Source organism: Rattus norvegicus, chromosome 6, assembly GCF_021556685.1.
Source record: "Rattus norvegicus strain SHRSP/BbbUtx chromosome 6, alternate assembly SHRSP_T2T, whole genome shotgun sequence".
Taxonomy (NCBI): Eukaryota; Metazoa; Chordata; class Mammalia; order Rodentia; family Muridae; genus Rattus; species Rattus norvegicus.
The window spans coordinates 47,989,199-48,016,500 of NC_141539.1; the positions used below are offsets into that span (position 1 = coordinate 47,989,199).

The 27,302-nt window shown below is 49.0% G+C and overlaps 1 protein-coding gene across 1 annotated transcript; it reads right to left on the bottom strand.

Moving 5' to 3' along the window:
- Positions 1–12,483: 12,483 nt before the first annotated feature.
- Id2 (inhibitor of DNA binding 2) lies at positions 12,484–14,291 on the bottom strand. The gene is given in 3 exon segments (NM_013060.4): positions 12,484–12,738; positions 13,526–13,589; positions 13,880–14,291. Coding segments are annotated over 2 exon segments (405 nt in total). The 5' UTR covers positions 14,228–14,291; the 3' UTR covers positions 12,484–12,738; positions 13,526–13,532.
- Positions 14,292–27,302: the final 13,011 nt, after the last annotated feature.

Below are 27,302 nucleotides of genomic sequence, written 5' to 3' on the forward strand. Positions count from 1 at the left end.
TTGTCTCAGGGCCTTTTGCTCTTATTGAGCCTTGGCTAGAGGACACGAAGTTCAATTAAGCATGAACAAGTATGAACAAGTAAATGAACAAGAAAATATCTGCAGGGGACGTCTCCAGTCCTTGGGCTAGAGATTTTAAGAAGGGAGGGTCCCGCTGGGTCCTTACCGGCTGCAGGGAGGGACAGCCATTGAGCTGACTTTTCCAGTCTTAGAAAGGCTGCTCCCTGCTCGCTCTACCCTGGTTGGGGTTGCGGCTTTTGGGAATCATAGGTGGGCAAAGCAGCGGCACCCCCTGTTTCCTGAAAGGCCCTCGTGAGTTGGTGTCTCTCACCCCAACTGGCTGAGACACACAGAGTTCAAGCAGCTCAAAGAACAGGACTTGACCATGGGTTTGAAGCAACGGCTTAGCCTAGCTAGTCTCGAGTTTGAGTCTATTCCTCTATGCCCCTCATTTGTCCTCAGATCACAGCCTGTCCTCCCACTGCTGGAATGCCATCCGTATAGGGACAGGGAGTCCTGCACTGGTGCATGGTAGGGCGTGGTGCCGCGGCGTGGCACAGTAGACACCGATGCACAAGCTGCTGTGTGTGGAGCAGAGAGCTCTATTCAGGGATAGACAGCCCAGGACTGGAGAGCCAGGCTTGCTCAGCTGGGGTGGGCATTTTCTTCCTACAGAGGACAGATTTCAATATGAACTGGTAGCATATAGAGGCCTGCCTCCATTCACATAGTTGTCCTCTGCTCAGGAAATTCAGCGGATTCCAGAAACCCCGAATGGAACCCCTGGCGCACTGCGGTTTTTCTCTACACCATGGGGGGTAAAGTCACTTCAGTGTTTAGTGTTTAATAAGCCAGGCAATCATAACATCGGGCTCTAAAAGTTCCTTGGAACTATGTATGAATTATTACTAGAATTTTCCATTTAACATTTTCAGACCACAGCTGACCTGTGTCTGTGTCAGGTCCCACCCATATGATTAGAATTACTATCAGTGTTTGCAAGCATAGATGACATATTTGCCTCGAGAGGTCTCTCGGAAACCATTGTCAGGCACAAAATCAGATCAGAAAGTGGAATTTATTTCCTAGTGAGGACATCGAAAATCAGAGTAACTCAATCAGTTTGGATTGAATTCAAATATTAGTTTTTTCACTTAAAAACATTTTACTTTAGGGAGTTACAATTTCAGTTGGCATTTCTAATGTGTACTTTTTTTTTTTTTTTAAACTGATGGCTTTAGGAGGCTCTGATAAACCAGAATGCTAAGAATGGTCTTTCCCTATCTGGGCCTGGTCTTACTTCCATGGGAGATTTGAGACAGAGTTTGAAGAGATGTTTGAGTTTTGATGAACTTTCCTCCGGAGTCATGCAGCGCTTAACGCTGACTTCGAAGCCTGTCCGTGCGGCAAACCTGAGAGGAAAGACAGTTGTTTTTCTCACATGCAGGATCTAGATAGATGTGCACGTGCGTGTGCGGGAGATGGACAGAGACAGGAGATTAAGAGGGAGAGGAAGAGTCTAGAAGGAATGAAGGGATAAGAGTAAGGGAATGCATGTGGCATCAAGCCATGGGGAGCAGCAAGATGGGGCACAGTAGGAGGTGTGAATAAAATATTTTAAAAAGACATTAAAAATGGGTTTTTTGGGTGCGGGTGGTGGGGGTAGGGCTGGAGAGATGGCTCAGTGGTTAAAGCACTGACTGCTCTTCAGGGGTCCTGAGTTCAATTCCCAGCAACCGCATGGTGGTTCACAACCATCTGTAATGGGATCTGATGCCCTCTTCTGGTGTGTCTGAGGACAGTGACAGTGTACTCACATACATAAATAAATAAATAGGTAGATACATAAATAAATGTTAATTCTCTAAAATTGTGTGTGTGTGTCTGTGTTTGTGTGTGTGTGTGTGTGTGTGTGTGTTTATGTGTGTGTGTGTGAAACAGTTTACAGCGCCGCCTGCCTCTAGGTGGAGAACTCTGAGCTCTGACAGGATGTGCCCACCTGCATTCTCTCCCCATAATGAAAACGGCCGTGGGAGGAAGGGAAAGGATTCTCTAGGTCTGGACCACTATTTTCCCCATTGTGTTTTTTGCTCTCCATTGGGACTCGTGGTAGGTACCTGTCATAGCCACACAGGCTCTTGTCAGTTGTGGAAGGAAGCTCGGAGACAAGAGGTCAAGGGACCCAGAGATCAAGGTCAGTCTGCACAGAGCGAACGGTGGCGCCCATGACTTGTCAACAGCTAGACCCTTGCATAGACCAGAGAGTTTCTGTGCTGGGGCCATGCAGGGGTAGTTTGGTTTTGCCTTTCAGCCTCTGTTCTCTTATTCTCTTCCTCTGTCCCACCTTCCTAATCCTAGTGGTCCTTCTACTTCTTACAAGTCATAGCTTTATTATTGTTGTTATTATTGTAATAATAATAATACTACTATTTGGCTTCTGAGTCTGACTTATATGATTTAACACACTGACCTTTGGTATCCCATGTTAAATCAATTATCCTAACAGCCCGCCCCACGAAGGCAGTGGTGAGTGACTGACTATCTCCCTTAGACATCCAGTTTTAGAACAAGTTAGGGGCCAACAAGATAGCTCAACGGGTAACACTTGCCACAAAAGCCCGGAGACCTAAGTTCTAGTCCCAGAACCCTTGTAAAGGTGGAAGACTGACTTTACACAGTTGTCTTCTGACCTCTGCACGTGGGCATGTCAATCCCACAGGTGAGAATAGGACCACTCCCATCATTATTGAGCCAAATTTGAAGCTTTACTAAATACTGGCCAGGTGCATACCTGGGATCCCCTGAGTATGGTGCTGAATTACATTCGACAGTGGCTTATAAAGGTAAAACTCACAGGGCTTCCTTTGTCCTATCTTTGTCCAGCCAGGGACAATCATACATCCTGACCTACTTCCTGCCTACCTACCTTCCACCGACTTGGTATTAATCGTGCGTAATTGATGCAATCAAGCGTGCTTACAGAAGTGAAAACACTTGGCTTGTTATCTTGTGTGCATAGCCCTGAAATTCCAGGAAGCTATCTGTCCTCGGGCAAGCGGGGCTTACAAGTTAGAGGTGATTTTGTTTTATAGATCTCTTAAGCACAGTTGTTTAAACTTAAGAGATAACTTTAGTTATCATACATGCCTGCCCCCCAGTCCTCCAATCATACATAGGTGTGTGTGTGTGTGTACACATACACGTATGTGGGTTTCTTTAAACCTCTGGGGATACTGGAAGGAAGAGTCCTTTCTTTTTCTCCCCTTTTGATCTTAATTAAAATTTTTATGCCCTCTGCAGGTCAGGGTTTCTTCAGCGACCTGTTTACTCCTAGGTGAAAGGCTTCAATACCTCTGGCTGCGCAGTGATTTCTCCTGAGCATTTTCAGTGGCAAGCTAGAAGCATTTACTTTTGGAAAGAAAAAAAAAAACTCCATTTTCAGTTCAATGGCAAAATTGCAGGGTTTGTCTTTCTCCAACTTTACATTGTCCTCCTTTCTCTCATGGGTCCTAGTAACGTGAACTATGTCACCACTTATCTTTCATAGACACACAATGATACCGCCGTCATTACTAACGTTCTGGTTACTAAGTGAAGTGTGCTTTCTCTGCAATCCTTTGTCCTTAGAGTGTGTGCCTAGAGAATAGAGGTTGAACCTGTGTTGTCTGAGGATGAGCTGGACCTGAGATACTGAGTCCTTGCTGGACAGTAGTGATGCACACCTTGAATTCCAGCCCCTGGGAGACAGAGGCAGGCAGATCTCTGTGAATTTGAGGCCAACATGGTCTACATAGTGAGCTCCAGGATAGCCAGGGCTGCAAAGAGAAACCCTGTCTCGAAAAACGAGACACACACACACACACACACACACACACACACAGAGAGAGAGAGAGAGAGAGAGAGAGAGAGAGAGAGAGAGAGAGAGAGTGTGTGTGTGTGCTAGGTCCAATTGTTTCCATCATCTCCCCCTCAATTCTACTTGTACACTGATGTCTGTGTCCCATCCTCCCTCCTCCACCTAAGACAAGGTTTCTCTGTGTAACCCTGGCTATCCTGGAACTCATTAATGTAGTATGTAGACCAGGCTGTCCTGGAATTCACAGAGATTCACTGCCTCTGCTTCACAGGTGCTGGGATTAAAGGTGTGAGCCACCACTGCCTGCTTTAATTTGGAGAAAACAAAATTAAAACCTAAACCTCGCTTGCACCCCAAGGTCAAGGTTTGTGACTGGACTGCCCTGGGGGGGGGGGTGGGTCATCACATTCCTGCCCTCCCCCACAAGGTTTTAACTGGCTTAAAATTTCCCTCCGTCTATATTTCCAGAACTATGAATCTGTATTAAGAGTCTCACACAGACACTACCATGCCGTATGCTGCCCATGCCCTCCTGATGTCATCTTGGAAAACATGCAAAGAACTTCTGTCCGTGGTGCATGCTCAGATGTACTGCGTATCTTTTTTTAACCAGTCCCAGTGGACATTTGGTTTTTTGTCCCAAGAATTTGCTGCTAAATAATTGATCCTGAGTTAGGCACAGTGGCACACACTTGTAATCTCAGGACCCAGAAGACTGAGGCAGGAAGATGGGGATGGGTGTTCAAGGTTAAATAGCAAGTCTAGGCTGACTTGGGGCACACAATGAGACCCTGTTTCAAAAAACAAGGTAAGGGGTTGGGGATTTAGCTCAGTGGTAGAGCGCTTGCCTAGCAAGCACAAGGTCCTGGGTTCGGTCCCCAGCTCCGAAAAAAAAAAAAGAAAAAAAAAAGAAAAAGAAAAAACAAGGTAAGGCTAAGTATGGTGGTGGCTCATGCCTTTACTTGGAAGACAGAGCAGGTGGTTGGCTGTAAGTTTGGGGTCAGCCTGCTTTTACATAGTGAGTCTCAGGCTAGTCAGAGATACATCCATCCCACCACCACCACCACCACTGTCTCTCTGTCTCTGTCTCTTTGTCTCTGTCTGTCTCTCTCCCTCCCCCCCCCCCTTTCAAAAAGAAAGAGAAGAAAACAAACACCAAGAAGAAAAAAAGGTGTTAAATCCATTAACCTGGGGCAGTGTTAACTCATATTTTAGCAAATGTAACTTCTGTAGCCTTCTAGGCTACAGTTAGCTGAGCTGATGAACAGATGTGTATGTAATTACACTCGACATGTTGCTTAGTTTTCATCAACTTGACATAAACTAGAGTCACCTGGGAAGAGGGGGTACCTCAATTGGAAACCTTTGCCTCTATCGCTTTGGCCTCTTGACAGGTCCGTGGGGCCATTTTATTTATTAATAATTGATGCGGAAGGTCCCAGCCCACTGTGGGCAGTGCCATTCCCTAGGCAGGTGTTTCTAGGTTGCGTAAGAAAGCAAGTTGAGACTGCAGGTGGTTCGTGCCTTTGATCTCAGTACTGCAGAATGGGTTCTAGCTGGGGTTGGGGGTCAATGTTGGAATCTGGTGTGGGTGTGGGGACAGGGGCAGGGTATCTCTATAAGTTTGAGGCAAGCTAAGGATACATAGTGAGACCTAAGAAGGAGGGGGAGGGGGAGGAGAGAGGAGGACAGAGGAGGAGGAGGGGGAGAAGGAGGAGGAGGAGGACGAGGAGGAGGGCAGCAAGCTGAATAAATCATGGGGAGCAAGCCAGTAAGCAGCAGTCCTCCATGGCCTCTGCTTCAGTTCCTGCCTCGAAGCTCTTGCCTTGCCTTCTCTCCATGGTAAACTGTAAGTCAGAGCTGGGCATTGCCGTGATGGACCTGACCATGCTCTTTTTGGGGAGGATTGTGGGAGGGTTTTGGAGCACTTTCTGGCTAGAAAAGACTATTGAGCACTCAGAGTTTAATGAGCTGTTAAGGGAGCTCAACAGATAGGCCTGCTGAGAGAGGTTCAGACGTGGAGCCCTGGCTTGTGACGTTTCAGAGGGAGGCAAAAACTTCGTCAGGGCTGTGGGTGTTCTGGATTAAGAATCTTTGGAAGTGAAACTTCTGCTTTATTGGACAACTGAGGCTCATTAGCTGGGGCCAAAGATTCAGCTGTGGTTAATCAGCATCGCTGAAGTAAAAATCTTCTGGGAAGCAATTTCCTCAGGGTCAGCGCAGAGCTGTGGGGCATCGCAAGCGGGCAGCCAAAGTTGGTAATGTGTGGACTCTCCCACATGTTCTGGGCACGGTGGAAGGAAGCTGGGGGAGTGAAGGGCGGTGGAGAGAGGTTGAAGCTTGGTACCGTGAGGAGGGATCAAAGTTCCTGAAGAGAGGCAAGAAGTCTATTGGTGAATGTGTCTGTCTCGGTTGCAGGGCAAATCCCAGCAAACTGGAGACGCCAGGATTGTGGAATCCACCAAGGATAGGAACGGGTTATGGAGTGGAGAACTCTTAGCCTATGAAACAAGCTGCGTTTGTTTTCTAAGAGTATTTGCCACAGCGCAGATGGATGTGCAAACTCTTACCCGAATAACACCAGGCATGCCTAACGTTCAGTTAGGATGGGGTGAATACTTTTCATAGCTGCAGCTTTCAGCCAAGTCCTCCTCCTGAGGTAGCCTCCCGGTCCTCCTGAGTCTCACTTGCTTTCTCCCAGTGCAAGGTCCTCGGGCCTGTCTTCCGCTCCGCGTATCTCTTCCTTCTTCAGTGGTTCCTAACCTGGGTCTTAACCTGTGCATAGAGTTTGAATTCCAGTTTAGTCTCAACCCCTGGGATGAGCAGCCCAGGTGCCTATTTTACATATCAAAGCAGGCCTGGCCAGGTTCTCCCAGCATCCCTCAGTCCCTACCTGTTACGGGGTATGGCTAGCAAACCCTGCCCCCTACCCTAAACTTCTGCAGCCCCGGGGCTGGGCTGCCCTTCCCTACACAATCCAGTCATTTTGTCCTTTTGCCCTCCTTGGCTGCTGCACCTGGTTCCCCTCCCCCCTCTCATTTCCCTTCACCCCTCCCCACATAGTTTAGCCCCACTCTGGACTCTCCCAGACGTCCATGCCTCTGGCTGTGCTCTCCTTCACATCTACAATAAATGTTTCTCCTCCACCACACCTAGGAGCAATCCTTCCCTTTCTTCTTCCCCTCCCTTCCCCTTCCCCCTTCCTCCTCCCTTTACCCTTCCCCTTCTCCCTCCCTTTACCCTTCCTCTTCCCCTTCCTCTTCCTCTACCCTACCCCCTTCCCCTTCCCTTCCCTTCTCTTCCCTTCCCTTCCCTTTCCTTGTGTTTCTTTTTTTATTTTCGCCCACAGTGACCATATTCCTTCTGTTTTATTCATTTGACCCCTTTCTGTCTGTATATTGCACTTTGCGTTTTTCTTCTGTTTTCAGCCAGCGTGCGTGTTCTTTTCATAGCTAACTTTTCTGTTCATAGCTGAGATTGTCTATACTGATCTTCCTTTTCGCTGTGCGTGCTGCATGACCTACCCAGTAAGTCGTTTCCAGTGCTGGCTGTATCTTTTTCAATTATGACTGCCTTCCACGCAGCCATTATAGACGAGAAAATCCGTGCATTTTCTCTACCAAAAAGAGAGCCCACTTTTGTCAGTTGGGTTCTCAGGGTGTCACCAGCTAGATAATTTAATCTTAATTAAGTCTTACTAGCATTGACATCCCTATAGTAAGTGTGTGTGTGTGTGTGTGTGTGTGTGTGTGTGTGTGAATCTCTACACTTGATAAGTGCAATCTAGTTGTGAATTTGAAAAGAAACGTCTTTCCCACGCAGGGTCTTAGTGTCTAAAACAATGGGACACGTCACACAGTGACCACTGGTCAAGTGTGTTTTAGTAAAAGTAAGAGGTTTTAGCACAGAATACAGTGTGCAGGACGAAAGTTGGCTTAAGTAAGCCTGAAGCTCAAGAGCTCTAGGGTCTTTATAGTTTTTGTTTTCATTTTTTTTTAAAATGAATTTAGATGGCGGGAGGAGCTGATCCTCAGGGTCAGGAGCGGGGTTGATTCTTAGCTTGATTGGCAGATGAACTGTCCTATAACGTTGGACAGCCTGCCCTTGCACTGGGCCTATGTCCCCTTTAGTTTTAAGCACCTGTACGGTCTCTCGTGAGATGGTTGTAGAGAGAATGTCTTTTGTGTTGTCTGGATGTATCGCCTGTCAATTAAGAAGCCTGTGGCCTATGCTTAGGCAGGAAATAGAAGGTGGGACTTCCTGGAGAAGAAAGACTTCTGGGAGATGCCTGGGAAGACGTAATAAGACGGACACAGGGTACCTGAGCACAGGTAACCAGCTCCGTGGCAGATGTAGGCGAGAATGAGTGGAATATTTTAAGTTATATCTAGTCAGAGAAGAGCTAGCTATATGGCCAATATAGTGTTTGTAAATATATTTTTGAGTCTGAGTCTTATTTCTGGGCCCATAGGGGCAGAAGGAAGAACCAGGGCCTAACTTCAATAGATGGTAAATAGGGCTCCTCCTGACAGGACATTTCAGGGACAGTAACTCTCAGAGTGTGTGCCCAGTACTGGTGCCTTGTTTATCTCTCCTACCAGGAAATGCCTGACTCCAAGTTACCCACAGGACACAGGAGTTCCACTGGGGGGTATCCTGCAGGGAAGGGGCAGACACATTCTTCCAAGGGGGAACTGCCCCAGGTAGCAGGGTTACTTTACTGGTATATTTCACATCCGGTCTACTTTGTTTTGATCCAGCCTGCTCCCCCAGCTTGCCACATCCTGTGCTGGCCAAAGCCCCAGTTTGTTTAGTGGGGGTCCCCTTACCTGGGGCTGGCCCAGGTATGCACACTGCTTATTACCACCCTGTTCTCTGCCCGCCCCCCACTCCTGCAGTCTTGGCCAGTGTCCTCATGGGCCCACTTCACTAAACACAGTGACCACCTCCAGGCTTCTCTGGTCATCTCGCTGCCATTGCTTGTAGGACCCCTGCCATGTCCTGGGTAGATGTAAAGACTCACAGATGGAGGGAGGACTCCATAAAGCTGAACCCGTAGATGGGTGACCGTTATTACAGGATTATGGGCAGTCACTGGCAGGAGGTTATACCACCTGGAATCTCAGGCCAGGGTCTTCTGGCTCCTCCCTCTTTATATAGGACAATCCCAAGCTTGCACTTGTTACCACAGACCTAGCTATCAGTTGGATTGTTCTGTTTACTGCAGACTTCAGGCCAAGGCCCTCTATACTATACCATTACCACTGTTCTGCTTTAAGACCTGGAATGGCTGTGCCAGGTAGGTCTAATTCCAGAGGACACCCAGAGCCTGGAGCCCCACTTCTAAAAGTGAGCAGAACTCCGAAGGATACGTGATGAATCAGGCTGAGGAGGAGTTCTGGGGCAAAGGATCACTGAATGTAAGAATTTCTATATCAGCTTTTCACCGGCAAGAACAATACAGTCTTGGCTGTTAAATTCTAACCTGGAAGCCCCTCTCTCAACAGGAAGCAACAATAGATCGAAGTGGTCTGTCCACTGACTGGCTGTGTGTGGGCCAGCTTCTAGACTACAGGAGGATTCCGCATCTGTCTGTCTCTTAAGGATCTTAACCCAGCACTGAGCGCCGAGAACGAACTAACCTACAGTATTGTTTGACGTTATTTTTCCTCAGTATGACCATTATTTTAAGGGTAGGATAGTGCAAGAAAAAAGTTCTTTATTCCTCAAAATTACAAGAAAAACTACTGCATTAACGGAATCTGTAGTAGACATCACCACAGACCAAAGGAACAACCTCGGCTTCACGATGGAGTCAGAGTTACCTTAGAAACCGCAGCACGTTAAAAAACAGAAAGAGCTTTCTGAGAAGTATCAGTGAACGAAGAGTGAGAATGTTTAAATTTGACTTACTGTTATAGTTTAAAAATCTCTAAATTGGGGGCTGGAGAGATGGCTCGGTGGTGGTTAAGAGCTCTAACTGCTCTTCCAGAGGACCTGAGTTCAATTCCCAGCAACCATATGGTGGCTCACAGCCATCTGTAATGAGATCTGATGCCCTCGTCTGATGTGTCTGAAGACTCCTACAGTGTGCTTATATACATACAATAAATAAGTCTTTTTAAAATTCTCAAATTGCTCAAATTTAGAAGCTGAGTTTTTGAAACAGGTAAAATGTGCACGAACCACGCAGACCTACATCTTAGTGGAATTGTTTTCGTCGCTGCTTCCTGAGTGTGATTTTGCTACTGTTGTGAATCGTAATGTAAATATCTTATATATGACTCCATGAAAGGGTCGTTCAACCCCAAAGGGGTCACGACCTACAGGTTGAGAACCACTGTGATATGGTAATGCTTGGGGTTCTGGTTGAAAGGCATGAAGAAATTCAGGAAACATAAACGTTTACGGCAAAGTTAGGGACAGAAGAGCAGAATGCAGCCAAACTTTCTGATCTAACAACTATGCAGTCACTTTTGTGTCACAAGCTGGTAGGTGGGAGACACCATAGTGTGAGATGCTAATTGGCAAATAGGTTGTGGGGAGTAAAAAGGTGGAGCGGCTCTATATATGCGTGCTAGAGGCAGAGTCGTTAGAGATGACATCAATCATTTTTAGAAGGTAACATGGCCAGGACTCGGTCAGGATAATGCTGCCGGCCACCTGCTTATGGCTAGCGTCCACGCCCGGGTACAGCAGAACCGTGGACCAACAGCGATCCTCATATTGGCCAGAAGGTGGCGCTCGGCCTCCACGGCGTGACCAGCAGCAGTTAGAGGTCCCCTCCAAAAGTCCACTTTGCCCAGGCTGCGGCTGATTAGAAGTCATCAGGTGTTCCGAAGGACTCTCGGCTCGGACCGCACAATTGTACTTCAGGGTCAGATAGATCCCCAAGGCCATCGGAGGGGAGGATGAGATCCGGCAGTCATGAGTCCGAGGACCGGCAAGGGTGGTGCGCGGACTTGTTCTCTCACACTTCTCTCCCGCTTTTTTTGTGTGTGGCGGGGCAGAAGGGTGGTGGTGGGTGGGGTGACAGAGTACATGCTGGGTTGGCCGGGTGTGCATGCAGGAGCTAGAGTAGGCAACAGGTGAGTAGTGTGTTGGGCGGCTGCCAGGGCCTCTCGGGCAGTCTCCAGCCCAGGTGTAGTGGTCAAAGCGTGCATCCCGGGTATATTCATTAAGGAAAACCCCGCCCTGCAGGAAGGAGGCGGGGACCACCGGAACCGAAGCTGCCCCTCCTCCACTCACCAGGATGGATTCGGTGTCAGGGGAGAGGAAACACCTCAGCCAAGGCAGACTAGCAGGCGCCACCCAAACACCTGCTTGGCCTAGAAAGTGGCACCAGGTGAGACGTACACACTCGGATCTCTTGTCCCATCCTTTCTCTAGGTTGTGCATGTCTTCCCTGGACTACCTTGCAGAACCACCCCATCCCAACCAAGTCACTCCCAATTTGGGAGATAAATCTATTGAATGCATATTCAAATTAGCGGCCCAGTGTCCCTCCCCTCCCCCCAGGCTGGAAGGAAATGGTTATACCTTTTTTTTTTTTTTTTTTTGGGTGAGTGGGAGGGGCTTTTCTCTCACCTTCCCTTCTCTGTTCCTTGCAGTTCAGAGTGCAGTCAAGGGTGAAAGCACTCAATAGCCACAGGATTGGAAAAGCAGTTGGCCCAGGCAGGCCCTGTGAGCCACAGGTGGAGAGGAGGGAGTTCTGGAGTTCGCGGCCAGGTTTAACAGCTTAATTCCCAGGGGTAAACACTGACAGCCCAAGCCCCGTTACTCTAAATCTGGATCTTGCTTCAAAGGTGTCTTTCTAGACTGTATACTTAACGTCAAAGACCCAACTTAGTCAAAGACCCAACTTAAAGGAGTCTCCCCCCTACAATCCTGCTTAAAACCCTGTCTCAACGCACAGACACAGAACCAACCTGCTAGGTATGTTGAGTTTTCAGTCCCCATCCCTAACAGGGCCACCACGGGATACACATGTGGAAGAGGGGGCCAGAGATCAGAAGGAAGTCAAGGGTACAGAGCAGCCCTTGCAAACACAAGACATCTCAAAAACCATTCAGAATCCAGGGATTGATGTCAGACACATTTTATTATAATCTTAATACAGTCTACATAAATTTGAACTGGTATTTATTTGGGTTCAGTTATAACATAGCATAAAAAAAAATCAAAGCACTGGTTGTCTGAAATAAAGCGAGCAATCGACAAACACACTTGATTTATTTTGTATAAAAGGGTTAAGTTTACAACCAAACTTTTATAAAAAGTTTAGCATAAGTACGTCATTACATTTCAATGCAGAAAGTTATCTCTGCCACTGTACAAGAAAACTCTAATTAAAGAGTCCACAAGGTTTCACTCAATATATATATATATATATTTATATATAAATATATACACAGCATTCAGTAGGCTCGTGTCAAAAAGGCCATTTCTGACCAAAGACTTCATTTAAGTAACCGAATACTGGGTCCTTCTGGTATTCACGCTCCACCTTTGAAAAAAGGCAAAGTCTGCTTAGATTGGGCAATTCCTTGTGATTTTTTTTTTTTTTAACATTTTCGCTCCCCATGGTGGGAATAAGTATATAAAGAAAACCTTCCGACTGTAGAAAGGGCATTGAAAGTCTCTCATAAATAACGGTTATCACAGTCCAGGCCGGAGAACACCTGGGGGAGATGATCACTCTTAGTTTTCCTTCCGTTTTCTTTTTAAAAAGGTCCATTCAACTTGTTCTCCTGGTGAAATGGTTGATAACAAAGCAGAACAAAACAACAGTCTTAAAAGATCCTGTAGACTTCTTGTTGTGCAAAAGAAAAAGAGAAAGTAAAAATAAAAAAAAAAAAAAAAAGGAAAAAGTCCCCAAATGCCTGCAAAAGATCGGGAGAGAGAAGGCAGTTTAGGAGATTGTAACCTAAGGGCAGGGGCGGGCAGCCTGGCGCCAGAGGAAGCCACAGTTTGAGCTTTTAACCAAACCCTGGCGTCCAGATGCGGCGCACATACCCGGCCCCAACAGCACAAATTAAACATGAAAATAGCAGAGACTCAAGGGGAAAACTTCCCAAACCCAGTCTCCCATTTGGATCTCTAACAGCGCGCTCACAGGCGCCAGTCTGCTTCTTGTAACAATTATTTGATTGAAAACAGCCCTTTGGTTAACAGATAGGGAAAGCTGGATCCCGGAGCACAGGGGTAAGGCTCCGGGTAGCCGTCTTCAGCTAGCCAGAGAAATCTCAGAGGACTTCAGTTTTGGGGGAAGAGAACACTATGGAATTTGTGGCGATAAGATTAATTAGAGCTGAGGTTAGTACCTCATAGCACCACCACTGGGCTCATAAAAGCCAATAACACTTTGTCCTGACACCTTCATAGTAAGTTACTGGCATTCATATTCATATTCATATTCTCTCTCTCTCTCTCTCTCTCTCTCTCTCTCTCTCTCTCTCTCTCTCTCTCTCTCTCTCTCTCTCTCTCTCTCTCGGCAACTGTTCCGTAATCCGGAGCAACCACAGCGACAAGCCCCTTCATGCCTCTCTGGAAGGACAAGCGGCACCCGTAACACGGTGAAGTAAGCATGCATTTACCAAACCAAACATTTAACAGACACACAAGTACATTACCGAAGGGCGCACACAGGAGGCACCCGCAAACACTCACCATTTATTTAGCCACAGAGTACTTTGCTGTCATTCGACATAAGCTCAGAAGGGAATTCAGACGCCTGGAGAGAAAGAGGATAAAAAGCAGGATATTAGGCAATCTTAAAGGAAGGTAGCCCCCTCCTCCCTTTACGAAAGTGCCAACAAGTCCCATTAAACAGGTTCATGCTACAATGCAGATCCAGACGCAACCCACACAGAACTTAGAAGTAGCGATTTCTTACATGACGCTCAATGCACAGTTTTCTTAAAAATAAAGTTAATGAACCTGTCTCTACGATGGGCTTTAAGAGTGACAGTTTCGGACGACCGGGAGCATCTGGGCAGCGGGGTACTTGCAAGCGAGTCTCACCTGCAAGGACAGGATGCTGATGTCCGTGTTCAGGGTGGTCAGCGGCGTCCTGGACGTTTGGTTCTGTCCAGGTCTCTGGTGGTGCAGGCTGACGATAGTGGGGTGCGAGTCCAGGGCGATCTGCAGGTCCAAGATATAATCGATGACGTGCTGCAGGATTTCCATCTTGGTCACCTTCTTGTTCTGGGGGATGCTGGGCACCAGTTCCTTGAGCTTGGAGTAGCAGTCGTTCATGTTGTAGAGCAGACTCATCGGGTCGTCCACCGGGGTTTTGCTCCGGGAGATGCCCAAGCTGTGGTCCGACAGGCTGTTTTTCCTAACGGACCTCACCGGACTGAAGGCTTTCATGCTGCTCGTAGGAGGAAAGGCCGGGAGGGAGCCGCCGCAGGGGGCTGAGGTGGCTGCGCCGCACCAGGCTCTGTTCAGAATGAAGCGCGAGCCGGGCGGGGCGTCTTTTATGTGCACTCGCCCTGGCCGCTCAATCGGGCATCCCTGAATCGCCATTGGTGGGAGGGGTGCCGTCCATCATACCAGGCGAATCCTCCCATTGGTGAGTGAGAGCTCTCGGTTCTTCCGCGTTCGCAGCCAATGCCCGTGGGGTGGGAGGAGCGGGCGAGAGCCCAGCTGGGGTGGTAAATTGAGTACAGTGTGCGCTGGGCACCCAGGGGGCCTGAGTGTGCAATTGTGCCCTCCTGATTCTAATTTCCAAAGCTGGCAGGACCCCTGCCCCGGGGGTGTGCCCGGAGCTAGCTATCCCCGCCCCAGGGTTTCCAGCAGCCCCGCGGTCTCTGCACAGCAGACGGGAAGTCACAGGTCGCTAGCGTTAGGGAAGACAGCGACCGTGGCAGAAGGGAAAAGAAGCGCGCCTTTGGGAAGTCACATTTGTGGAGTTCCTTCTTTTAAGATAAAGCAAAAGCTATTTAAGGGGAGGAGGGGCGGGAAACCTACCCACATACACATTCACGGCAGGTTTAGCGTGGGATTTTGCAACTTGGAGCAACGCGGGAGGCCTTCTCGGAAACTCAGTGACACGAATTGTAGGGAGCACTGTGCGGTCTCCCTCAGACCACAGAGGAGCCCTGAGGGACCTGGTACGTCCGGGACCCCCCCTCCTCCTCGAGAACGAGGCAGAGTTAGTATAATGACTCCATTAATCGAAGGTCATTAGTGGGGTTTGCACACTGGAACTACATTTACATACATTGCCCTTGGTCTGTGCCCTTCAGTGTAGGTGGCAAAGTGATGCGATTAATTATGCGCAAATCGTGATTTCTGGTGTCAACATTCCAGCACTTACAGCTCTTGGGAAGCTCTTTGTCAGGTAGGTGGTCCTAGCTACTGACTGACAGCTTATCGCTGTTTTTAAAGAAAATTCTGTTACGTACGAGGTTTGGAATCTTTCAGCACCCCTCCTAGATGCAGCTACATTTTGAAAAAGTTTGGAGCTCTTGACTCCAACGCTTTAATTTCTGAATTCTTGTTCTGCTGAAGACTACTGTATATTAGTCGTGTATTAGAGGAAAACAATATTTATCTTAAGCCCAGAAAGGGTTTTTTTGGTCTCAATCTCCCACATCCTCTGAATGCAATAAAGAGAAAGAATGCAGAATCCGGGCAAAGCTCCGTGGTGAAGAAACAGTATTTTCCCTTCAATTAATGATTAATTCCTCAGCTGGTGGGCCAGGCAGTCTCTGACCTCCACGTGACAGCCATGTGCCCCAGGGCTTCTCTCTAAGGAGGCAGAGTCCGGTGGTGTAGTGGTGGTAAAATCCGGCCATCTCAGTTTGGAGGCTGCAGGACTCTGCCCTGCAGAGAAATCTGCACAAGGCTTGCACTGCCTCCTGAAACTCAGTGACAGTGTTCTATTGACAACTGTCCTGTTATTAAGCTGGTAGTGATTTACTATCTGAGTCCCCCCACAGTTCGAGCCTCTTGATGTACTTTGTGTGCATGTGTTTCTGTCACATACGTGCCACAGCGGAACAGATTTTGTTTTGACACTTTTGGTTCATGATGTTATACTCTGAGTATTTTACAATAATAGCCAATGTAAACAAACATCTCTGGGATTCTCAAATTATTACTTATGATTCTTGGACATTGCATCTCTGCGGTACTGACGCATTCTTAGCTTTTTCCAAGGACACCGTATGTTAGCACCGGTGCCAGCCTCATTATTCCAACAGAAAGGCCCTGGGCTGGATGATAATGAGCGCTGTGCAGCATCGCTCGACACACTGGCAGCGACGACGCATGAGCGCCTTCTCCCAAGACCATTCCTGTACCCTGATATAGTAAAATTGCTAAATATGGTGAAAGTTTTCTGGCGTTTCTTTCTCTGGCTGTCATGCCAGAGTCCAGTCTGCCGGGCTGCGCTGAATCGGATTCTGTTGGCACACTACCCAGTTTTTGCATTCATTTAAAGATCATTTTAAGGGGATTGTGAAACTGTATAAGTTAATGACTGAAAAGGACGGAGTTACCAGTAAGTCTGTCACAGCAAGCCTGGGCTGACATTTCTTAAAATTATGTTTTGGGGCTGGGGATTTGGTGGGAACCCTTTTCGGGACGGCTTATAATGGTATATAAAAATCGGTTCATTGGTGTGGATTTTCATCTGAGAGCCCTGAAGTTCAAATGGTCCCAGCTGCAGGACGCGCCCAGATGCAGAAAGGGCGGGATCCGTGGGTGGTGGGAAGGTGTGAAGGGCTTCCGGCGGTGTGTGTGTGTGTGTGTGTGTGTGTGTGTGTGTGTGTGTGTGATATTGGCCGCCCCTGCTACCCACCGGGACGCCCCCCATTTAAAGCAACAGACCCGCTTGGAGTTGCCCGAACCCTGCTACCAGCCCCCCGGATCCCCCACCATGTCCAGGCCACGCGCGATAATCAGAAGCAGGTCCCGGCCCAGCCACCTTGGCTACTATCCCCGCGTGATGCCACGAGGGCGGGAGGAGCCGGCTTGGCGGGGGCGAGTCTCAAGGTCTTCTCTGCACATCTGGCGCAATTGGGAGCTCTCGCCTTTCTTCCCCTCGGTTTTGTTCTCACAGCTGTGTCCATTCCGCCCGTGACCCCCCGAGTGATCCCTGACAGGTGATGAATTGGCAGCAGCGGCGGCGGCAGCGGCGCGCGGGCCAGGCCGCGGCGGGGCCGGAGCCGGAGCCCCGGAGCAGACTCTCTGGCGCCAGGCGCGTGACGCCGCCCATTCACGCCGCCCTGCAGCCTTGTCCTCGCGGCGCCGCTCAGGCGGCTGCCATGGTAACCGCGCCGTCACTCAGCGCGCGCGCCCAGCTGATCAATGCCTGCAAGGCCCGGCGGTCCCAGGCTCGCCCTGACCGGGCCGTCAGCCTGCGCGCACCTGCAGCCTCTGCACGTCTTAAGTTTCGAGTGATTTGGGGGAAGAAGGAAGACCGAGAAGAAAAGAATAGGGGAAAAAAAGGGGGGGGGGTGTAAAAGAGGAGGAGAGAAAAAAAAATAAAAAAGGCCGGGAGAGGGAGAAGAACTCTTCCTTCGCAAAAGGGGATGGGGGGTGTGGGTAATGCGGCTTAGACCTTGCCAAAGCAAAAGGTTTTGCTTTATTTCATTTGTTTTTGCAATAGAGGCGTGGAGCTGGCGGGAGGGTAGCAGTGGATGCAAAGGAGGTCACTGTCTCTTCGCAGGACAAGATTTATTTATTCCTCTGGATCTTCTTGGTTCTCGCCCGGATGGCTTTGACTCCAAAAGAAAAAAAAAGTCTTTGAAGGACCCTTATCCTCGGCCCCCTCACCCCCCACCCCCACCCCGCGCCCGGTCCTACTGACATCCTCTTAGGAATCCTTAGTGGTTATGCAAAAAGCATCAGACTTTTCCCGAACAGCCCCACCTCCACCCTGAGAGGTGGTAGGATGCACTGCTGCCTGAGGTCTTCTAGCCACTCTGAGACTCAGCGTGCAGCTCCCGCATCTGCGTGCTCATTTCCGCTAGGAGAGCGGCGGGGGGTGAGAGGTGTGGCGGGGGCTGGGGGGCGCAGGCCTAGCCCCTTCATAGTGTGAGTTTTTTCCTGACATCACCTAGAATCCAGAAACTTGTAAGTCAGCCTGGAGACACAGACACCTCCTCTGTCCGGGTTTATCTCCAGGGAAAGCTCCCTTTTAGGAACCAGATGCCAACACTTCCGGATAGTTTATGGCACCCGGATCCCTCAAGGGTGCTCATCCACCGCTGAGAGTGTTAGCAGCCGTTATTCATCGCCTGTCCGGCAGAGTCGTCTTCTGCTGGCCCTAAAACCCAAGGGTGAGGGTGGGAGGGCTGGGGATTTGGGGGGAGGGGGTTGCGGCTCACAACCCGCCAGAGCTGTTATCTGGCTTATCCGAGTTTGTTGTGGTTTTCGAGGAAACAGCATCTGGGTTGTATAAGGATTCGAGTTTTTGCTTTTCGTGTTTATTTAATACCTTGGCAAGAGGGAGCCCTTACCCTGAAACCAGATAAACCGAATTTGGGTTTAAAAAGGCCTTAGATGAGGGGCGCTAGGACTGAAGGAAAAAGAGCAAAGCCACTTAAAGCAAACAAGAGGATGTTTGTTTTTCTCTTTGGGGTAACTTTTTTTTTTTTTGAAGACTCTTACACTTCGTGTCACACACAGCTAATAAATGGCATTAGCGAAGTGTCGCAGCTACTACAATGGCTTAGCCATAAGTCGGCCCGCCCTTGCCTCGCCACAATTCCGGCCATAACTCCTTCTAGGATTCCTTCACAGTTCTGTTTACCTGCAGATCTGGAGTCCCAGCTTAAAAAAAAAAAAAAAAAGCCGTGCCAAATCCAATTGCGTGCCACTGTCTGATCCCCTTTTAGAAGGATCACTTTCCAGCCTGGTTCAAAGAAAGTCAAGTTTGGGAAATTCGGCGGAAGGGTCCGATTTAAACTACGGAGCGCCGCAAATATTTTGTTACCAATACTGTGAAGTGCTCCGATTTGCGGCTGCTTTTGGCATTGACAAAGGATTTTTCTGCGACTTTTACTCCGGTCACCAAATTTAAAAAGGAAAATTAACTGGACTGAGCGATATGTCTTGGAAAACAATCTCGGGCTGCCTGCGAACTGGCGGGAGCGGGGGCTGGCGTCGCCCAGTCTGCGCCACCGGGAGGCGCGCGCCGCTGGTCGGGCCACCACCGGAGCCGGGGTCACCGCGGGGACCCCAGGCCGCAGCCCGCAGGGAGCCCCCCCCCAGCCCTCCAAGCGCAAAGAGCGTAGCGCACAGGCCACCCGCGTCTGCCCACTGGCGTCCGTGGGAACCCGCAAGCAGCCTGCAACAAGGGCGGGCTTGTCCGGAATCAAACTGCTTCTTAATATTATAATGCCGCACCAAAAGCAAAACCTGGCCCGGCTTGGGAGTCCCTAACAAGAAACACATTGTGTGCGCTGCCTCCGCCTTGGTTGGCTCCAGCCTCGTTTGCGCGCCGGCCGCACTGCAGACAGCCAAGTCCAGGACTGTAGTCTACCCGAGCCCGGAGCCCGCACCACGTGCGCCCGGGGCACCCCTGCCGCGCCCCTGGCGGGGTGGGGCCGCTAGAGCTTCTTGGGTGAGCCTGCAGCTCCGGGCTTTGCCTTTTGCTAGCTCTGCAGGCCACTGGGCTCATCATCTCTCTAGACATTGGTGCTCCAGTTCAGGTTGGGAAACTTGTTTTTTTTTTTTTTTTTAAGTTTGACGTTCTTCTACTTCCCTCAAGTTTTAGGCATCCCCCCAGACTCCCTCCTTCCCAGTGGTAATTCACAGACTTCTCCGCAGTTAAAGGAAAGCACACGAGGGTCTTGCACCTCCCTCCCACCTCGCACACACACACTACCACCACCACCACCACCACCACCACCACCACCACCACCACCACCACCACCACCACCAGCACCACCACCACCACCACCAGCACCACCACCACCACCACCACCGCCGCCGCCGCCGCCGCCGCCGCCGGCCGCCGCCACATACGGGTCATTGTTGCCCCCACCCCTGGCCCCAGGCACGTGTCTCCATTGCCCTGTTCTGTGGGAAAGGGCAGGACCTGGGCCACATCCTCAGAGAGTTGACTACAGTTCACTGCGAAAGCCAGGACCTTTCAGGGACTGTGAACCAGACCCAGGAATTCGGGTGGGTCTGGTCAGACTGATGAAGTTCCTAGCTCACCCTATCATCTTCTTGGCACCGAGGCACTGGGCGTGGCCGGTTGAGATTTGCCCTTTAGCAAGAGCCTGGAGGGAAGGCATGTGAATTAGACACATTCATTTTTTTAATTTTCTTTTGAGAACTTATTAAATGAGCACCGCATCTGCATTATTCCCATCCCTCCCTCCGTGTCCAAACACAGTGATCCTCTCCCCAGTACGCGGTCTCTTCTTTAGTTACTATCGCTATATGTGTATAACACACACACACACACACACACACAAAGAGAGAGAGAGAGAGAGAGAGAGAGAGAGAGAGAGAGAGAGAGAGAGAGAGAGAGAGAGAGAGAGAGAGAGAGAGAGAGAGAGAGAGAGAGAGAGAGAGAGAGAGAGAGAGAGAGACTACTGAGTCCATGCAGCTCTGCTTGTATGCACACACATCCAGGGCCGACCCTTGGGATTGGACACCCTATCTAGGAGCTCTTCCCTAAAGATATCCAATTTGCTCTCTCTCAGTGGCCATCGACTACCCTTTACACCTAGGTGTGGGGCCACTTGTGGGACCACGTGGGGTTTCCTCCAGTCACATGGCATGTGATGTTGTCACCACCATGCTGGTCTCATTCAGGAAACCATATTGTTAAGATTTCGGGAATGTATTTTCCGTGTCTAGGGGACAGTGTTTAGCAATAGGCATCCGGGACCTCTGGGTGTTAATTTTAGGAGTCTCAGGTATAGGGAGAGAGTTTAGGCACTGCCCAATCATTTATTCTCTGCATTCGGACCAGTTGTGGATCTCAGTAACAATCTCCACCTGTTGCAAAAAGAAGCTTTTTAAAAACGAGGTAAGAAGTATTTAGAAAGAGCAGGACGGGAGAGATGGCTCAGCGGCTTAGAGCACTGACTGCCCTTCCAGAGGACTGGGGCTCAATTCTCAGCACCCACATAGCAGATCACAACTGTCTATAACTCCAGGATCCAATATCCTGACACGGACATACATGCAGACAAAACACCAATGCACGTGGAAATAAAAACAAATTATTTGTGAAAGTCTACTAATTTAGGAAAATGGTTCTACTAGTCTCACCTCCAGGGTCTGTCACCTCTAGCCATGGGTACTTCATTAAGTTTTCAGTACTAGACATGAACTCCCTCCTGTAAGATAGACATAAATCTAATTAGACAGCTGTTGGTAAAAGTGATAAAAAGTGTTGGCCAAAATGGGTAAAGTGCCATTATTTCACTGATGGGGATGTATTGCTGGCCCAGTCATGGGTGTGGTTCTTGGGCTTTAAGGCAGGGTAGGACTGCCCATTGCTCCTTCCCTTGGCAGCTCGAAGAGCACTTTCCAATACCATAAAAGCCAATCCTCCTGAAGGAGGCATCGGGTCAGCTCCTGTGTCCAAACTGTGTGTAGTCTTCAGTAAGAGTCTTCCCTGGGAGGATGCTGAGGGCAGTGGCAAGAGCCCGTATTGCTTTAGGGGACTTAACCTCTGGCCAACCACTCATGCCTGGCACTGGGATTAGGTAGTCCTTGCTTGGCTCTTAGAGTGTGGGCAGCATCATCCCATTCGGGGCAACTCCATTAAAAGCATACACATACATATCTCTATGCATATACAAGTCACACACACACACACACACACACACACACACACACACACACACACACACACACACACTTCTGTGTCCTCCTATAGGGAGACTGGATGACTCATGGCTCAGACTCATGACCCTGAGTTTCCAGAGGGTAGATATGGGAGACCCTAGGTAGAAGCCGCCATAAGACCTTGTCTGGGGGTGGGTGGGATGAGGAGTCGCCTCACTGCAGGAGGGTAAACCCCTGTTAAGTGTGGCCAGCTCTTTTAGTTAATGTTACCATTGCATGCACAGCCAGAGAGGTAGGACCCAGTTGAGGCTGCAGCTCACCCCTCCCTCTATACAGTCCTCCCCTTTTCCTTTCCCCTTCTTCCTTTTCTTTCCCCCTTTCCTCCTCCTTCCTTTCCTCGAGGTCTCAATAGGTTTCATGGCCTCACATGATCTCCCTGCCACAACCTTCTAAGTGACTTAAACTGTGGCAATATCCAGCACCCCCTGCTAGTCCTTCATGTCTTTATTCTGGCTGCATTCACATCTACGTCCCAATGTGCACTCTTGCAGTGTCCACTCAGGTGAGTCAGCATGGGCCCCATGGCTCTCTCTTTGTAAAGGGAGAGTGCCAGGTCTCTCAGTCTGCGTCTTCACTGGACCCTCCTACTCATAGGCCTGGGTATGGCTGAGAGCCAGTGCCCAGGTTTCCTCTGCCAGGCAGTCCAGGAGCCCAGCCCAGGCCTTCCTGACTTCAAAGAATGCATACCAGGACTTTGTACTGCGTACCAGGACTTTGTACTGGGTGACCTAAAACTTTCTGGAAATGTTCCACATCTGTTTAATTCTTTGGGAGAAATGCTAGCTTTAACTAAGGAAATATTTACCACAGATGCTTTATGGTCCCTTCAAAAGGCCATATTTTGAAACAGATATGTTTAGCAGTCCTCCAATACTCTGTCTTGTTAATTGGGCAATGGTTCTCAACTTGCGGGTCACAACCCCTTTGGGGAGTTGAATGACCCTTTCACAGGGGTTGCATATCAGATACCAACATTATGATTCATAACAGTAGCAGAATTACTGTTACAGAATTAAGTAGCAACAAAAATAATTTTCTGGTTGGAGGTCACAGCAACATGAGGAGCTGTATTCAAGGGTTCCAGCATTAGGAAGGTTGGGAACCACTGCCCTTGCAGAGAGGAAAGGCCAGGCTCCCTGGGGTTTAGAGAAAACAAGGTCTGCTGTGCTAAGAGAGAGTCGCCCAGACTGTGTCAGTAGTCTGTGTCCTCCTGTACTGCACGGTGGCAGGTAGATGTGGCCCTGGGAAAGTCCCCAACTCTGATGATACCACATTCCTTTGTCACCTCTGAGAAGGAAGAAGATCGTAGCACCTCCCTGTGACTTTATTTTGACTGCTCCATGCACCTCCCACAAAATGCCTGAGAGAGCATATTACTCAGCTACACAGACACCCATTGATAGCTTACATTTTAGACAGATAAAGAGTAATTGTTTTTAGGGAGAGTGTGCTCCTGCATTTATCTGTTAAGTCTGATGACCTTCTCGGCGATTGATCATAGGAAAGAAGATATTCTTAGTGGATGGCTTGACTCTTAAGAGTGCTTACAATTCCATCAGTATCTCCTCCTGGCTCTTGGCACAGTATATTCTCTCTCTCTCTCTCTCTCTCTCTCTCTCTCTCTCTCTCTCTCTCAAAAAGAGGTCCACATGAGAGGTCTTGCCTGGGCAAGAGAAGATGCCTCTAGCTACGCTTTCAGAATGCAGAGGAAAGAAATTCTACTATGGAGTCCTCTAAGACCAAAAGGCCGGAGACGAACTCTGGGGAGCTTAGGGTACAAGTCCCAAATTCACAAGTCCTTTTTAGGTTGCTTACGGAGTGCTCCCATCCCTTTGCTTAAACTAGTTCACTGTATCAATTATAAGGTGGTGCCAGATGCTCCTCAGTGGAGACCTCTCTTACATTTGGGACCAAAGACTCCAGATACTTCCCAGGTAATGTCTGCTGCTGTGTGTGGCTTACTCAGACATGGCTGAACATGCAGAAGAATCTGCTGAAGGTGAATGAAATAGTTGGGGAGTGGTGGCACAGCCTTTGGTGGATCTGTGAGTTTGAGGGCAGCCTTTTCTACAAATCAAGTTCCAGGACAGCCAGGACCGTTACCCAGAGAAATCCTGTCTTGAAACAACAGACAAAACAAGAACAAAAGCAAACAAACAAACTAAAGACCTAGGGAAGATCATGGTCGGAGTTAGCTAAGGCAATGCCAGCTGCTGTGCTGAGCCAACCCGGAACTCTGAACATTCTAGAAAGTCTCCCGAAGATGGTGTTACTGAATGACATGTTGCTACATTGGAACAATGACTTTGGGGCAATAACATTGCTTTATAATATGTCTACCATCTTCTCTATAGGGTTCCTAAGGTGTTTGCAACTGATTCTATCAGATCTGAAGACAGAACAGGGCTTGATGACCCACACGGGGGGATATGAGACAGACCAGCTTCTACTTTGTTATTTAGAACCCTGGACACGGTTAACCCTGAGCTGGCTTGTTCACTGTGACTCCTGCACTGTCAAGTGGATGTCCCCTGCCTTCTCCTCACTAGGTTCAAGAAGAATTCTCTCTTCTTCCAGTGTGACGATCAAAGATGTCTTCTCACGTGACTAAGAGCCAGAGAACCAGAAGTCAGTCTTATAGCCACACTTCACTGCAATGGAGGCTGGGAGATCTTGGCTCTAGTATCCCAGAAAGGAAGGACGGTCAGTCTCTTTCATGGTGACCTTTGACTTACCAATTCTTCTGATGTTGTTGGGACACCATTGCAGTTTCTTGAGGTGGGGGAATGGGAAGAGAGAGAGGATGCAGTACAAATTTGGGTGACAGGCTGTTGGATCTCAGTACTGTGACAAGAGTCTTTTTTTTTTTTTTTTACAGCATCCAGTGTTAATGAAATATATATAGTTGAGATGATGACACAGGAAAGGAGGAGACAGCCATGTTTAGAACTCACTTTTGAACGCACAACACCTTTAAAGGTGGGGATGTTCTTACTCCAGCCAGGGTGGGAATGAGTAAGGCCAGCGGCAGAGTCAAGGGAGGGGGTTATGATGTCTCTGCCTTCCCTGAGGACCCTTGAATCATGCAGAGAGCTGAAGGTGCTGGAGAGAGCAGGAGAGGTAAACATGTGGTATGTAGGTGCGTTCCCAGAGAGGAGCTGTCACTTGGAAGCACAATAAAAGGATTGCCCTGTTGGCCTGGATGGCCTATTGGGTGATCATATAATTAGTCCTGAGTGAAAGCAAGAGGAAACATGTCAGGAGCTCTTTTCATAGTCCTTTTATGAACGTTTACATGAGTTAATGAATACGCAAACAGAGGTGTTGAAAACGCATCAGGAGTAAAACAACGGAGTGCGGTACACAGAGGGAAGTCGGCGGGCTCAGGAGGAATCAGGTCTCACCCCGGGGTAGGAAGAGAACAGGTTTTCTTGGACACAGAAATTGCAGCTAGTGTGACTGACAGCACCAGGGAAATAGAGCTCAAAGATGCTCACCCACCCACCCACTCATCTAGGCATTCGTCCACATATTCATCTATCCACCCACCCCTCCCTCTCATGGTCTCTGTGTCCCTCCTTTCATTCATTCACCCACCCACACCCACACCCACCCACACCCACCCACAACCACCTACCCACTCATTGATCCATTCACCTACCTATTCATTTATCCATTCTCCCACCCATCCACTCATCCATCCATTATCCATCCATCCATCCATCCATCCATCCATCCATCCATCCATCCATCATTCATCCGTCCATCCATCCATCATTCATCCATCCATCCATTCATCCACTCTTTCATCTACCCACTCACCACCCATCTACGTATCCTATACGTACCGAACACCTACCATATGCCAGAAAAATCCCATAGATTATAAAATATTGGTGAACAGAACTGACAAAAGTCTGTCACCATCAGGGTCTTCACTCATTCCTCTGGGGGAGAGAAAGCAAGCACATCAGGGAATAAATGAACAGTTTACGGTAAGATTGTCAGAGCTGTGACAACAAGGCAGGGACTGAGAATGAGAAGCGTCTGAAGCGATTTTGGATAAAGTGGCCCTGGGAGGCTACATTGAGAAGGTGACAATTGAAGGGAGGTTTGAAGAAAGCTAGGTGGTATCCATGACATGATCTGGGGAATAGCATTCTGGAAGAGGGAACCACCAGCAAAGAAGGTCCAAGGTATGTGTGCACAGGTGTCCATGGTAGATGTAAATGACCAGTGTGGCAGGAATATAGTGGGTCCTAGGGGCCTTATGTATGATTTATTATAAGCACTATTTATTTCAAACATAATTCTCAGTGTACAGAGAGAGGGACAGAAGTACAATTTGTGATCCTCCTGCCTCAGATTTCTGTGTGCTGCAGTTGTAGGTATATAGAACCACGCCCAGCTTCATTTTAACTACCTTAAACCATGTATTTCAATGGCATTCCGTGTAGTCACGTCCCCATGCCACCATCACCACAGCCACCTCTCGGAAGCTTTCTGCCTTTTCCAAGAGAGTCTCTGAACCCAGTAGACAAACATCCTATTTTTTCATCACTGGCCTTGATGGCCACCGCCCTTCTTGGTCTCCATGGTGCCGTCCTAGAGTCCTGCCATTTTTTTGCCTCGTATGTCAGGTCTGGGATTCCTCCTAAACTGAGTGTGTGGCTGTGAGCAAGATCCAGGTCTTAAGTCACACAAATAGGTACTTAACTTCCTGGAGCCACGAGAGGGTAGTTAGGCTCACACACCAAAGTTCAGAGGCCTTGCCACAGAGCTTAAGCTGCCGCTCTCTGTGACATATCTGCTTCCTCTGAACCCTTTTTTAAAAATCTGTGTCTAGGCAGTCAGGACTGGTTGATTGGCTCTGTGGAGACCAGAAGCCTTGCTGCCCTCTGCGGCATATGTGTGTAATCTCCCCAGTAAGGAGGGTAAGGGATTTAGATGACTTCTCTGGACCCCTTACACACTGAGTAGGTGTGTGACAACGGTGCTCAGGTGCCTTACTCGACTACTTCTGTGTTCTTTCCTTGCCTGCCTTTCAGGCCTATGACCCCAGTCTCGATAGGGGGAGGGGCACACATCTATTTTTCTGGGCTCTTGGAATCTACACCTGCCGAGGGCTCGCCTCGTCGATCCAGCTGCTTTTGGATGGTTAAGGCCATGCTTACTCTGGAGGGCACACCCACCCCTTCCTGAAGTTCCACCGTTTGGAGGAGGATTGCTTGTTTTCGCTGTTCACACCACTTGAACTTGGCTGCAGTAGAGAGAGGGTCAGATAATGGATGGAAGCCACCAAACTTCGGGGGGGGGGGGACTCCATCTTAATGGCGAATGAGGAGCCGAGGCTCCGAGAGGTGAAGCAACGTGTCTGAGGTCAGAGTTGCTAAGAGATTGGGGCGCAAAGCCCCAACCACCGGCTGTCTTCTTCACTTCATTCTCATTCCTTTTCTTCAGTTAAATGTGGGTAACTGGTGAGGGTCGTTCAGGATGGAGAGGAGCAATGCCACCCACAGGTGACACTCCGTGTGTCTGGTCTGCTCAGGGTGACAAGCAGTCAGACGGACTTTCAAGCTTTAAGAAACTGTGGACCGTGAGGTTCCGTCTCATCCAGACC